The sequence below is a fragment of the Ornithorhynchus anatinus genome, chromosome 16 (genome assembly GCF_004115215.2).
Source record: "Ornithorhynchus anatinus isolate Pmale09 chromosome 16, mOrnAna1.pri.v4, whole genome shotgun sequence".
NCBI lineage: Eukaryota > Metazoa > Chordata > Mammalia > Monotremata > Ornithorhynchidae > Ornithorhynchus > Ornithorhynchus anatinus.
In genome coordinates, this window is record NC_041743.1 from 1,097,612 (window position 1) to 1,110,876 (window position 13,265).

At 60.2% G+C, this 13,265-nt stretch overlaps 1 protein-coding gene across 4 annotated transcripts in view; it reads left to right on the plus strand.

Moving 5' to 3' along the window:
- The window catches only part of LOC100087340 (nitric oxide synthase 1 adaptor protein), a 52,656-nt gene that overhangs the window by 12,127 nt on the left and 27,264 nt on the right, over positions 1-13,265 (plus strand). For all 4 annotated transcript variants that reach the window (XM_039914320.1, XM_039914321.1, XM_029080999.1 and 1 more), the window contains exon 2: positions 147-218. In XM_039914320.1, the coding sequence (XP_039770254.1) occupies positions 147-218 (72 nt within the window). The remainder of the gene's footprint in view (positions 1-146; positions 219-13,265) is intronic.

The window sequence follows — 13,265 nt, forward strand, 5'->3', positions numbered from 1 at the left end:
GGATTCAACATCTTGTCTCCCTCCTACTTAGACTGCGAGCACCCTGTGGGTTAGGGACTGCGGCCAACTCCTGATCTCATATTAACCCCAGCGCTTAGTTCAATCTGCCCCGGTGTTAACGTGTGTTTTCTCCTTCCCGCCCGCAGTACATCGGCAGCCTGGACGTACCCCGGCCGAACAGCAGGGTGGAGATCGTGGCCGCCATGCGGAGGATCCGGGTAGGTACTCCGGAAAGCTGTCTGCTCAGCGGCTGAGTGGGAGGGAAGGGGTCACTCCTGGTCTCATTGGGAGCTGCCCCATCAGGCTGAATCTGCCCTGTGCCCCCTTGGTGTCCCCAGGAGACCCTGCAGGCCCCTGCATCTGGCCGGGCTTGAGGTGCCCCGGAGTCAGCCGGGGTGAGGCTGAGGGAGTTGGTGTCTTTGTGCCTCGGGCGGGTGAGGCTGTTGAATGAGAGGGTCAGGCGGGTCCCTTTCCCTCTCCCCCTCCCGCCGCTGCCGTGAGGCCAGGCCAGGCGGCCCTCCTCTCTCCCCTCCCGCTTCTTGGCATTTCCCTCCAGATCCACCACTCCACGGCACACGTGGGTGTCACCAGCAGAGACGTGATCTTGTCCACCAGGGTCTAGCAAAGCCGGGTTCGGGGATCTGGGCCTGGAGGCTGGGCCACGGTCTCCTGTCTCGGTTCGGGCCGCAGGAACTGAGAGTTCAGCACACGGTCTCTCACTCCGCTGCGGGCCCTGGAGCTAGGCACCCAGACCCCGCCAGCGCCGACGGGGACTCCCAGACGCATCCTGGCACCAAGCCTCCTCCCGCCTGGGCGGCGGTTGCAGGCGCCGGCGCCAGTGGCTCTGCCTCACGACCCCCTTCCCGGGAACCCTGGGTTGGATTGGAAGCTCACTGTGGGCGGGGATGGTGTCTATTGTTATATCGCGCTCTCCCAAGTGCTTAGTACAGTGCTCCTCACACAATAAGCGCTCGATAAATACAATCGACTGACTGATTGACTTCCCAAGGGATGACTTGCGGGTCACAGAGCATTCCGGGGGAGCCGGGAGAGGAACAATGGAGGCTGGCGCTTCCTCCCCGGGAGCCCGAACCCTTAACTCGTCCTCAGATCCCCCTACCCCATCTGTCCGCTCATGGCTTTTAGGGGGTCCTGTCTCCCCTCTAGGCCATGAGCTCCTTGAGAGCAGGGGTTGGCTCTTCTCCCTCTAGGGTCCTCTCCCAATCCTTTAATGCAGTGTCTCGGCACACACGGGAGGCACTCAGTCGGAACTATTGATTGATGAATGGCTCCATAGGGAAGGCCTGGGCTCCGAGGGCCTGGCGGAGTGGGGGAAGGGTCGCTTGGGATCCAGAATCGTCCTGTGGGCTTCGGGCCCACCGCTTGGCTCAGCTCTCTCATCCTCGGCTGAGCCACTGACTCTCCCCTGCTAGCGCGGCCCCCCCCAACCCCCAATTACCTATCCACAAACACCTCCTCTGGGCGCTGCCTCCAGCGGCTCTCTCCCTTTGAACGGCCGCCAGGATTTAATGAGGAACTCATTAAATCGGAGAGATAAATTAATTGGCGAAAATGAGGTTTTCTTTGGCTGAAGCTTATTTAAAGTGGAGGTTCGGGTTTCTACCCCGAACGGCACGGCTAATGTTGGGTCCTTTTTGCTGCTCTCTCATGCTGCCCCAAGTGTTCTCCGCCTCCTCTTCCTCCTCCTCCTCCCTAAAGTGTAGCATTCCCAGGAGCCCTCGGGGAAACCAAAGCCACAGAAGCTTGGCAAGACACCCAGGCCTTCGGGGAAAACGACCCTATTGAATTTGTCTTTCTAAATTTAGTAGTGAGCCGGGACCCCCCCCCCCCCAGCCCTCCAGCGTGGGACTCCCCCGACTCCCAGAGAGGCAGTGAGGCCTGTTGGAAAGAGCCGGAGGGGCCTGGGTTCTAATTCTGGCTCCGCTACTTGCCTAATGGGTGACCTTCATTTCTCTGAGCCTCATCTGTAAAATGGGGATTTAATGTCGGTTCTTCCTCCTAATCAATCGAGAGAGGTGGCATGGCCTAATGGATAGGGCGTGGGCCTGGGAGTCAGAAAGACTTGGGTTCTCCTCCTGGCTCCTCCACTTGTCTATTGTGTGATCTTGGGCTAGTCACTTGACTTCTCTGTACCTCAGTTCCCTAATCTGTAAAATGGGGATTGTGACTGTAAATCCCATGTGGGACAGGGACTGTGTACAATCTGATTTGCTTGTATCCATCCCGTGCTTAATACAGTGCCTGGCACATAGTAAGGGCTTAACTTATACCACGATTATTATTATTGTTCTCTGTGCCTCAGTTTCCTCAACTGAGCCCTGGAGAAGACTACCAGGCTCTTCCATCAGGGCACCTCCACAGGCAGAAGGGAAGAACAGTCAGCCTGAAATAGGCAGACAACCCCAACACACGTCACCGGATTTATTTGCCCTCACCCCCTCGCACAGAACTGGTTTCTCTTGAACCTTGGTCCAGGGTGAGCATCGAGGCTTTACACCCCCAGGGTCTGTGAATGAACACATCCCATTTCCCTCATTAAAATACTCCCGCTCTACTGGCCAGTCCGGCTCTGTTCCTCCAACCCTATGGCTGACAGATACCCGCCTTCCTGATGAGGAGGTACATTCCGCTGGGGGATGGGGCAGCGGGTCGACAGGACTCAGACTGCTGCTGTGGGCATTTGCCCGGATTCAGCCTGCCTCGGTGGCAGTGAGAAGGGGCCAGGAGCTGCCAGGGATTTTTGCCCATTTGGGTCAACGGGGAAGGGTCGCTGGGACCGTGTCAGCCAGCCTCCCTCCCTACCCCGGGCCCAGTCTCCGAGACCCGTCCCCTCAAGACCCTCTGCTGGGTGGGTCTTTTCCTGCTCTCTTCCTCCGGCCCCTTCCTCTGGCCTACTTAACCCCTTCCCATGAAGTCAATGCCCCGAGTCTGGGAGCCTAATTATAACAGAATGGCGTCGGCAGGGGTTGTGTTCAGGGCTCAGAGTTCCCCCAACAGATTCTCTATCCCCTAATTTGGCCAAGAGTCCCAAAGTTCTGGAGCTTCTTCCTGACTCTTCTCTCTCCCGTCCACCCTCCCTTGGAAATCCTCGGAGTCAGGGCTGGCTTTGCCGCCAGCCTGAACGGGACCGGGCCTGGACCCGTGGGCAGGAGCCCAGGGGTCATCGGGGCCGACAGGGTTGGGTCATCTCTCGCCCTTGTCCAAGGATCTCTCCCTGACGAGGAGGCTGACGCTGTTTGGGGCAGCTGGGCCATCAGGTGGGGCGAGGTGGGGAGGGGAAGTTGTGGCAGCTGGGACACACCAGGCCTCACGCCACACCAGAGAGTCAGAGCGGGATGCAGAGCCCTGCCGGGCCCAAGTTGATGGGGGCCACAGAGATGGCACGGCCTGTCCCGACCACAGCTGGCCAGACCCGTTCACCCCACCCTGGTAGCCCTGCTCTTGGACTTTTCCGTGCAACGCACTGTCCGGTCTTGGGTCACTCTGCTCCAGCATCGGTGGCAAAAGGCACCGGAGGCCTGAACCGGGGTGACCAGAGGGGCTTCCCCACCCCCAAGGCTCTCTGAACTCTTCCTGAGAGCCTGGGATTTGTGCCTGGCAGGGAGGGGATAGATAAGGGATTCCTGAGATTCCAGCCACTCTCTCCCTGAGCCTGAGAGGTAATTAAAGAGGGGGAGAGGGCTGCAGGGTCAGTATCTGCGGTAGGTACCAGGGCCGTCTCACCATCTGTGCCTACCCGTGGCTCGCCCACGTACGATTCGGGCTATTGCTGAGGATTATTTACTCTTCTGCTGTGTTGGCCGGTTCCGTCCCCTCGCCTCACGGGGAGCATCTCGTGCGGGATGTTTCCCACAGCTCTCCCCGGATGGCTGCCTCTGGATCCATCTGCCCCTGATCCGTTCTCCCCCTCTTCTCCCACCTCTCCACCTCAGCTCTCCACCATCTGGTGGAGGTCCTAGACTGGTCCGGGGCTGGAGAGTTGGTCCTGGAGTGTGTTTGTGTGTGTTTTGGTGGGGGGATGAGAGAGAGAAAGATGAGAGAGAGAGATGGGGAGAAAGAGAGAGTTGTTCAGGCCAGCGCTCCGTTCGTGCAAGGGCCGAAAGGCTAGTGGTTGTTATTGAAACGGGTCAAGAGTGTCTTCTGTTTGTCCTTCATCCTCTTGGAGGAAGGAGGAGGAGAAGGAGGAGGAAAGCGCTCTATTGTCTCTTTTATCTGGATGGTGAAACAGACCAAGTGAGATTAAGCAACTTGGCCCCAGTCCCAGGGCAGATTTGGGGCCGGTACTCAGACAGTCTTGCCTGTCTGTCTGTCCAGCGCGCCAAAGTCACTGACGCGGAGTTCTCTCAGTGCCGGGACCCCGTTGGGCATCGCATCTGACTGGGGCCCCATAAGGTGGGCATCGAGACTGGTATAACTTGTCCTTGGCTCTGGTCCGGGGTGTCCAGCCTGGGCCCGAGGGGGTCACCAGGGGCCTGGAGGGGGGCGAGGAGTATCCGGATAAGCTTCTGCTATGGCTGGGAGACCTACCTCGGCTTCTGGAACGGTTTCATTCGCGACTCCTTAGAACATATTCCACCTCAAACGGCAGGGCAGACACTCTAATAATGAGGTTAGGGAATAGGGTTGGCTCTCCAGCAGCGAGTCGGTGCTCATCGCAACACCACCCCGCTGGGCGGGCTGTGGGAGGGGAATGGATATGTCGGCGGGAGACCCAGGTGGCGGCCCCACGCCGATCCCGAGGGGGCCGTGCGGGCCGGCCAGCAGGCGGAGAGGGCAGAACAAATATTTGAGAGACACGAGGAGGCGCGGTCTCCGACGAGTAGCGTGGGCGGCTGGGAGGTCCCGGGAGCGGTCAGACCAGCCTGGTGCGCGGCAAGCGGAGTGGGGGCTCTCCTCGAGCGGAGCAGAGGCGGAGCGGAGACTGGGAGACTGCGAGGCAGCTGCCCCGTCGGCGCCAGACCTCGTGTGGAAGCGCCGGATGGAATGGAGAGTCATACGTGTGACATCCTGTGGGCCCGGACGGCTTCTCGCTGACAATCCCAATCACCTTCGAATGGGAAGTCTGGTTCCAAGCCTCCTTGCCGTTGTCCAACACGGAGGAGCGAGGGGAGGCGGGTGGGGAGAAGGGTCTGCCAATCCAGGCCTCCAGGTGACTGTGCCCCAAACACTTTCTCTGCCTGCGTGAGGTCTCACCTCTGCACTCTGATCGCCCTTTCCCCATCGTCCCTTCCTGTGCGGGGCCGCTTGACGGTGTTCAAGCACGTGCTCACACTTGTGCCCCAACTACGCTCACACTCGTGCACGCACACGTTCGCTGCGAACCGCCGCCGGAAGACACCGTGAGCACCGTAGGTTTCCGGCCCGCCTCTTGCCAAGCTGATCTCTCGGCAGACACTCTCCCTTCACTTACAAATTTGGGCAAGCGTGTCTCGCGTTTGGGCAAGTGTGACTTCGTCCCCTCCCCGCCCCGGTCCCCCCCGACTTTTCCAGAGCTTTTCCCCAAGGCTCCAGGCTGCTCTCCCACCCCCAGGTTGGGGCTTCAGCGACAGCTCTACTCCCCGAGGCCGGGTGGGTGGATCATTTCTCAGAAAGGGGGGTGGCTGCTGTTGGCAGCTGGGAGCTGTTGGCAAATATTTGCCGGGAGGCGCGAGGCAGTACTGCCAGTTTCCGGGCGTGGGACTGCTGAGGTGGAGCGACGCCACCCGTCTGGCAGGTTCTGCAGAGGTCGTGCTGCCCGGCTCCCTCCGTGTCCTCCCCGGCCCGTCCGTGGACCGGCCCGTCCCCGATTCCCTGGGCCTCGGCCTGCTCTTGCGCAAGCGGCCTCGTAAACACTTTCTGCCCGCTGTCCTGGTCCCCATTTGCCCCTCGGGGCAGGCCCCAGGGAGCCCAAATCCTGACCCGTGTGGGTGGGGACCGCTCTGGGCCCCGGGCGGGGGCCGAAGTAACAGTGACGGGGACCGTCGTTCCGGCTCCCGGAGTGTCCCGACACCCCCATCTTGCCTTCTGGGGATTGCCAGGAGGGTGAGGCCCGGGTCCCGAGACCTCTTTCTGGCTGTGACTTGCCTGAGGAGGCGGTCCCAGCCTGGCTGCCTGCAGACAGAGTCCAAGGGTCTCTGAAAGGTAAATCATTTGACAGGCGATTCTGGCGCGTGTTTCCTGCAGAGAGGCCATCTTTGCCCGCTGGCTACGGGGAATAGAGCACGAGGAACCGGAAGGCCAGCCTTAGTGCTAGAAGAGAACTGGGAGACCCTCCGCCCCGCTCCCCCACCCCCCCGGTCCCTGGGCCGCTGAAAATCTCTCACGCTCGACATCCGGGCCCTCTCCTCGTTGGCGGAGCAGTGGTGCTGCTGCCGTGCGAACAGGAGAGGGGAAGCAGCCTGGCCCCGGGGCAGAGGGGAGGGGGAATTCTCCAAACACGGGCAGGAGGGCCCGCTTCTGGTCCGTCTCCCCCTTTGGAGGGTAGGGATCAGGGTCTGCCGCTTCCAAGTGCCTCGTGCCCAGGGCACAGTGTCCTGCACCCAGTGCAGTGCCCGCTCCGCCGCGGGGCAGTCGGCTGGGAGTGGCCCCGTGCCAGCCCCGGGCAAAGAGTGGCAATGGGTGGGCCGACAGTGCCCTGACAGCAGTGGATCCTGGGAGAGTCCTCTCGTTCGGTGGCTTGGCCACGCCCCCGTTTTCCTTCGCCTTTAAAGTTCTGCAGCTCCAACCCACCCGGGGTCCCAAGAAATGTTTTGCCGAGAGCAGCGACGTCCCCCCACGTCCCTCGCCCCTCCGTAAAGTTAGTCCAGGGCTTAGCACAGTGCCTCCCGCACGACAGATGCTCGCTCGATACCGCCGATGGATCGACAGGTGGATCGGTGACGGGATCTGGGCAGAGCGGATCCGGGAGGAAAGCACGGTTGTCTGGGAGCGTCTTGGGCTTCTTTGGTCGGCGGCCGCACTTCCACGGTCGAGGCCCGGAAGAGCGGCTGGCTTATGGTGGGGTTCCAGGCGAATGAAGCCCAGGACCCAGCCGATATCACCGCCGACCCAGCCACCGATACTGGCGCTTCCGTCGCCTGTGCCTCTCGTGGGACGTTCAGGGAGGGTATGGGGAGGGCGTGTTGGTCCCATGAAGGAATGTGGGGATTGGCGTGTGAGTCCTAGAGTCCTGGGAGCAGAAGCTGCATGGAGGAGGAAGAGAGATGTGTGGGGAAGGGGGGAGAATGAGAGAAAGGGGCAGGGGGAGGGGTAAGGTGGAGAAGGAAGAAAGGCAGAAGGGGAAGCGAGGAAGGGCGAGGGGAAGGAAGAGGTGGGAATGGGAGGAGGAGAGGCAAGAGCGGGGTGTGGGGAGTGGAAAGAAGGGCACAGGGAACCGGCTCATTCCCCCGTTTCCAGATGCAGCAAGCAGTGAAGTGATTCGCTCCAGGCAACACAACGAGTTAGTGGCGAAGCCGGGGAGCAGACGGAAATCTCCTCACTTGGAGGGAAGGGCATCGGCCCGCCTGGCCACAGTGCCGCCGGGTTAACCCTTCCCTACCCAGGGGGGCTTTCAGGCCCCAGAGAGCCGCGGAGCCGCGGTTGTGTGGGCAGTGGCGGTGAGGTTGTTAATCGTGCAGGTCATCCTTCACTGGGGAGGAGAGAGCCGTCGGCTGCAGAGCCCTCCTCGGGGAGGGCCGGGCCGTAGGCTCCTGGTACCGCACTCCTCTCCACCCGCAGCCTGCAGAGCACATTCCAGGCCGGGGCCGGGGTCGGGGCCCGGGAGGGGGCGAGGCCTGAAGCTTTAAAGTCGCACCTCGCAGCCCAGTGTCGTGGGCATTTCTCCAGCGGAAGCCGGAAGATCCATCTCCCCCCTAAAAGTTTTACGACTCTGCCCGAACCTAGCGCAAGTGTCCGGGGGGCCGAACCCAAACCACCCCCAGGGGAGCGTGGCCCGGAACTGAGCCTGCCAGCCCGGGCTGGGTCGGGGGGAGGTGAGATGGCAGGGCACGCACTCGGCAGAGGAACGCGGGACGACGGTGGAAGCGGAAGCTGGACCCAGCCTCTCCCTGGCCCCGGGCCAGTATTCACTCCATAGTAACTACTCAGACACTGGGCGGTGTGTTTGTGCGTGGGCATGCATGAAGGTGACCTAGGGAAGTAGGGGAAGGGAGTGACAACTGACTGAGGAGCAAGCGGCCTGGTCCGCGACCTTCCCTCTGGCCTCTCCCTCTTGTAGGCCAGCTTTCAGCTGGCTCTGGGAAAAGAGAGAGCCCCCCAGCGCTCCTCGCCTCCCGGCTAGACGCTAAAGCCTGGCTGGAACGGGCCCCCCACCCCCATCAAATCCCTCCATCGTGGAGTTCATTCCATCCGTAGTGGTTAAATCCAGGCATTCATCAGCTCTCCTCGTGGTGCTGGACTCGCCACTCCAGAAGAGTCGTTGGGCCACCTGGAGGGGTTCCAGGAGCCTAGCCCCGTAACCTGGAAGCTTGTTGTGAGCAGGGAACGTGTCTTCCCAGTCAGTACAGTACAGTGTACCGAAGTATGAAGTACAGTGCTTCGCACTCAGGAAGCGCTCCGTAAATACGACTGACCGACCGACTGGGTCGGTAGCCTGGGCCAGGCTGCCCTCTTCCTTCCCCTGCCCGCTGTTCCCTGTCTCTGGCTAGGGAGAGAAGGCCTAACCTTGCCTCCCTGTGGGTTGCTGGGACTCCCCAACATGTCCCTTTAGGTTGCTGGGACTCCCCCCAAGTAGGAAGCCCCTTGTCGCCTCTGGCCCTGCTTGAATCTGGCCCAAGTAGTGGGGCTTGGCGTGCGGGGGGCAGGACTGAGGGTTCTCGGGCCGTGCTGCGCCCCGGGAGAAGCTCGGACACTCCAGGAGCAGCCGGCGCTCCCGGCTCCGGGACGGTCACGGGTGGCTCCCCAGAGATGGCCCCCCGGGGCCGACGAGGAGGAGAGGCAGGGGCACGATTAGGGACAGGCAGGAGCTTAGCAGCAAACAAAGAGCCGCAAGCGGCGGCGGGCTGTTTGCCCCGCTGCCGCTGGGCCGGGGGAGATTGGTCTGCAGCACTGGGAGGGTTTTTACAGAAACAGCCCCGTGTGCCCGAGAAGGGGCCGGGGAGGGGGGCCTGCCGAGAGCCGGGGAGAAGCGGGAGGGCCGGGTTGGGCGAGCAGGGGGAGCCAGGCCCAGTTTGGAATCTCAGAGCCCTTCAGGAGAGCTTTCTTTGTGGCCAAAATCTTGGGACCCCACCTGGCCGCAGCCCAGCGTTCTCCCCGGGTAGCTAACGGCCTGGCCGAGACAGTGACGCCGGTCATCTGTGCCAACGGCAACTTTGGTGCCCACCTACCCTGGGGAAGGGGCGAGAGGGGATAGTTAAGCCCTTCAACCAATCCAGCGACAGTATTGACTGGGGACCTACTGTGTGCAGAGCACTGTGCTAAATGCTTGGGAGAGGACAATAGAAAAGTTAGTAGCTACGACGCCTGACCTCCAGGAACGTCTTCACAGTCCAGCAAGGAGAGGGACACGAGACAATTTATAAATGGGGGAAGAGAGGATGGAGAGCTGGCTCGGTGAATAAATAAGCATTTTGTGGCTGAGTCCGCAAATCGACCCCACCGCTCGGGGGACGGTATTGCTTGGTGGTGGGGTGGAGGAAGCTTGGGCAGAGGGGGTGACTGAAGAGCAAGGAAGGGTGACTGTTGGGAAGCTTCTCCCTGTCCCCGTCTGCTGACTGTCACTGGCCAAACAAGACTGTTGTGCTGCATCAGACCCGAGCTAATAGCCCCAAGGGACGGCTAGTCGCAGGGGAGGCTCCTGCTCTCCTCCTCCGGATGATCTTGACACCCCCACCCCCGCTCTCCACTGAGGGGTCCCCCAGGGATGGAGGGGGGCACCGACCCAGACCTTTCGGCACCGGCCCTGGGGTGGTTGGGAGGGATCCTGCGGGGAGATACCTGCCCCCTTGCAGCTGAGATGGGGCAGGGGCTGGAGTGGCGGGGAGCCGAGGGGTACGGGAGTGGGGACCGGCTGCTTATTTACACTCCCTGGCTAGTTGTGGCCCACGGGGATTCAGAGCCAAGCGGGGGGCGGGCCTTGGCTCCCCGCCAGCTGTCTGAACATCTCTGCCCGCCACGCACCAGGCATCCTAGGGACCCAGAGCCCCTTCCTCAAAGCTCACCCTCACCCTCTCCATCACACATTCATGTTCATGGGCTACATAACCGGGGCCACTGATCACAGCTGGCCAAGTCACTCATCAGGCTGAGGCAGGGAGGAAACGTTCCTGGATAGGCAAGCAACTTTTCGGGAATGACCTAGTCCTGGAGTCTGCCAAGGGTATTTTGAACACTGGACAGTCCTTAGGGTAGGGCCATTCTGCGGTGCGGCTGATTTTATTAACAAGATTCAATTTCCCATTCTTGCCGGAGAGGGCAGGCCCGTAAGCTCGGGGTGGGTAGGGAGTGTGCCTACCAACTCCGTCGTACTTTCCCAAGCGCTTGGTACAGTGCTCTGCGCACGGTCGACGCTCAATAAATACCATCGATTCATTTGTAGAAGAGCGAACTCTGATAAAGTGGAAAGCTTGGCTAGGAAAAGCTGGGGACAAGTAGCTGAAAAAATTAGCTCCCAAGGACCCGGCTGACAGTTTAAAAATACTGTATGAGACGCCCGGGTTAAAATGTGCCACAGAATTGAAAACAGGTGATCAAACAGAAACCCCGCATGGGTAACTGACAAAGACAAAGAGGTCACCGGCAGAAGAGAGTCCCTTCTGAAGGTTGGAAAGCTCCCGGAAGAGCAAGCGGGTCAGATCAGCGAAGGGGAAATCGGGTGGATCAAATAGGTATTCAGAGAGTGTTTTGCAAGAGCGCCAGAGCTCTGAATTAAAGAGTCTTTAAATGTATCAAGAGCAGGCGGCCGGCTCGGGCACCCGTGGAGGACCTTGATGCTTGTAGGATAAAGAGTGACTCAGAGGCTGGGACGGCGTGAGCAGGGTCCCGGAAGAAATTCTCTAGTTCGTTATTGACCGGCATCAGTGTTCGGGCACCTGAGGGAGAAAAAAACCATTCACAGCGATGACTCTGAGAGAGCTTGGGGTCAGTGGTCCTCAAAGTCTACCACGCTGGGCAGAGTAAGAGCATCATTTTCTACCCGGGGAGAAGCAGCATGCTTAGTAGATAGAGCACAGGCCTGGGAGTCTGAAAGACTAATCCCGCTCTACCACTCATCAGAAGGTCGCTTCTCTTCTCTGGGCCTCGGTTACCTCATCCGTAAAAGGGGATTAAGATTGTGAGCCCCACGTGGTACAGGGACTGTGTCCAACCTGATGATCTTGTAACTATTCCAGCGCTTAGTACAGTGCCTGGCCACGGAGTAAGTGCTTAAAAAATAGAGTCCATTTGGGTGGGTGGGCGGTGGGCACCTTGGAGACAAGCCTGGCTGGGAAGGCCCGGACAGGGCCGGGTGAAGAAACTGATTTCCCAGGGACTGAATTTCAGATTTTGTTTCAAACTGGGCCCGGGACTAGTCCCTAAGAGACAGATAATGGGGCTCTTAATTAAACCTTGGCTTGTGAGGGGATGAGAAGGGGGCTAGTGGACTCACCTTGCCAGAGCCGCCCAGCGCAAGCCGAGGTTAGGCCGCCGGTCCCGTTCGTGGCTTCCTGGATTCGACTCTGACTGTGGAGGGGATCTGGGAATTAAGACTGTTTTCAGAGCTGATTTATATCTGTTTTTCTGATATAAAAGGCACCGGCCTTTTTTTTTTTTTTGGTGCCTTTCAAATACAGATATTTCTCTCCTCCCTAGGAAGCGGAGGCTGGGAGAGGTGGGTTTAGCCCTCGGGGAAGGCAGGCATCGTCGGGGTCTCAGCCCAAGCCCTTTTCGGCCCAGGACCCTTGTGCTTAGGGGACTCTCTCAGTGCAGAAAATGGCACAGGCATATTTTTCTCATTCAGCTCCCTGTTTCGAGGCCGTCTGCCCCGTTGGCCTCTTCCCGCTGGCCTCTCTGCCAGGGGGGATCTGGGCTCTTTGGTGGAGATTGGAATCTCAGTTTCTCCCTGGCTTTGGCTGAGTTTCCCGCCTAAACTGCATCCTGGTGCGGACCCGGTCACCAACACTTAGGTGCCACTTGACAGCTGGGTGACTGTGGGCAAGTCACTTCACTTCTCTGGGCCTCAGTTCCCTCATCTGTAAAATGAGGATTAACTGTGAGCCTCACGTGGGACAACCTGCTTACCCTGGGTCTACCCCAGCGCTTAGAACAGTGCTCTGCACATAGTAAGCGCTTAACAAATACCAACATTATTTGCGGGGTTCCTTGGCCACGCGCAGCGGCTAGCGGGGCGGCCGGCCGAACGGCCGGGGCTTCCAGCGAGCCCTTCGCAGAGAGGAGATTTTGTCTGGGGCGGCTGTCCGGGCCCCCCCAAGTCCCTCCTGCACCCACCTGGCATCCAGCCAGAAGATGGGTGTCACGGGAAGCAGCCGAGGCCTGCAGGTCTCCGATTCTTTTCCGGCAGCAGTTTGCGGGTCCGGGGTCGGAGAGAGCCTCGGGCAGCTCCCTCTCCCTCCGAGAGAACTGAGACCCAGTCTCCTCAAAGCTCCCCTAGCCAGGGTAGATCAAAACCCCTGGCCCGCTTTCCGCGGGCCGCGCAGTCCAACCACCTCCAAGGTGAGCATCACCGGCTCAGTCTCTGAGGATCAAAGAAGCAGTGAAGCCATGTTGTGTCCTCACCTCTTCCTACAGGGTGCGTTCAGACTGCCCTTCCCCTCAGCCCTGCCAACCTTTGATCCCTGGGTGCTGCACTCATCTTGGCGCCTGGCAGCCTCGGGCCTATTCCGGCCACGGCCAGTCCCTGTCACTGCCGGACACACACACTCATCTAGCCCACTCCATTCTTCATCTTGGAACGGCGCTGGGTAGAGAGAGGCCACTCCAGGACATCCCAGACCAGTGGCCGTTCCTCTTCTGACTGGCATCCCCATCGGCCAGGCCCCTCCAAGCATTACCCCCCCCACTCCACCAGAGCCTCGGGGGAACGTCAGCGCCCTTGCGCGTCGGTGATCTGTATCGTACGTATCGAGCGCCTACTGTGTGCAGGGCACTGTACTAAGTGCTTGGAGGAGGACAGGAGAGTAGGTGAGCAGGATCCCCGTCCTCAAAGCTTTCGAGCTAGCAGGAATCACGGGTAATCGTGAAAGCGAAACTCTGGCCAAGCAAGGGGGAGTTAGGCAGGGATATTTGTAAGGCCCGAGTCCCCCCTCGAGCCGGGCCAGTTGGCCCGGTGT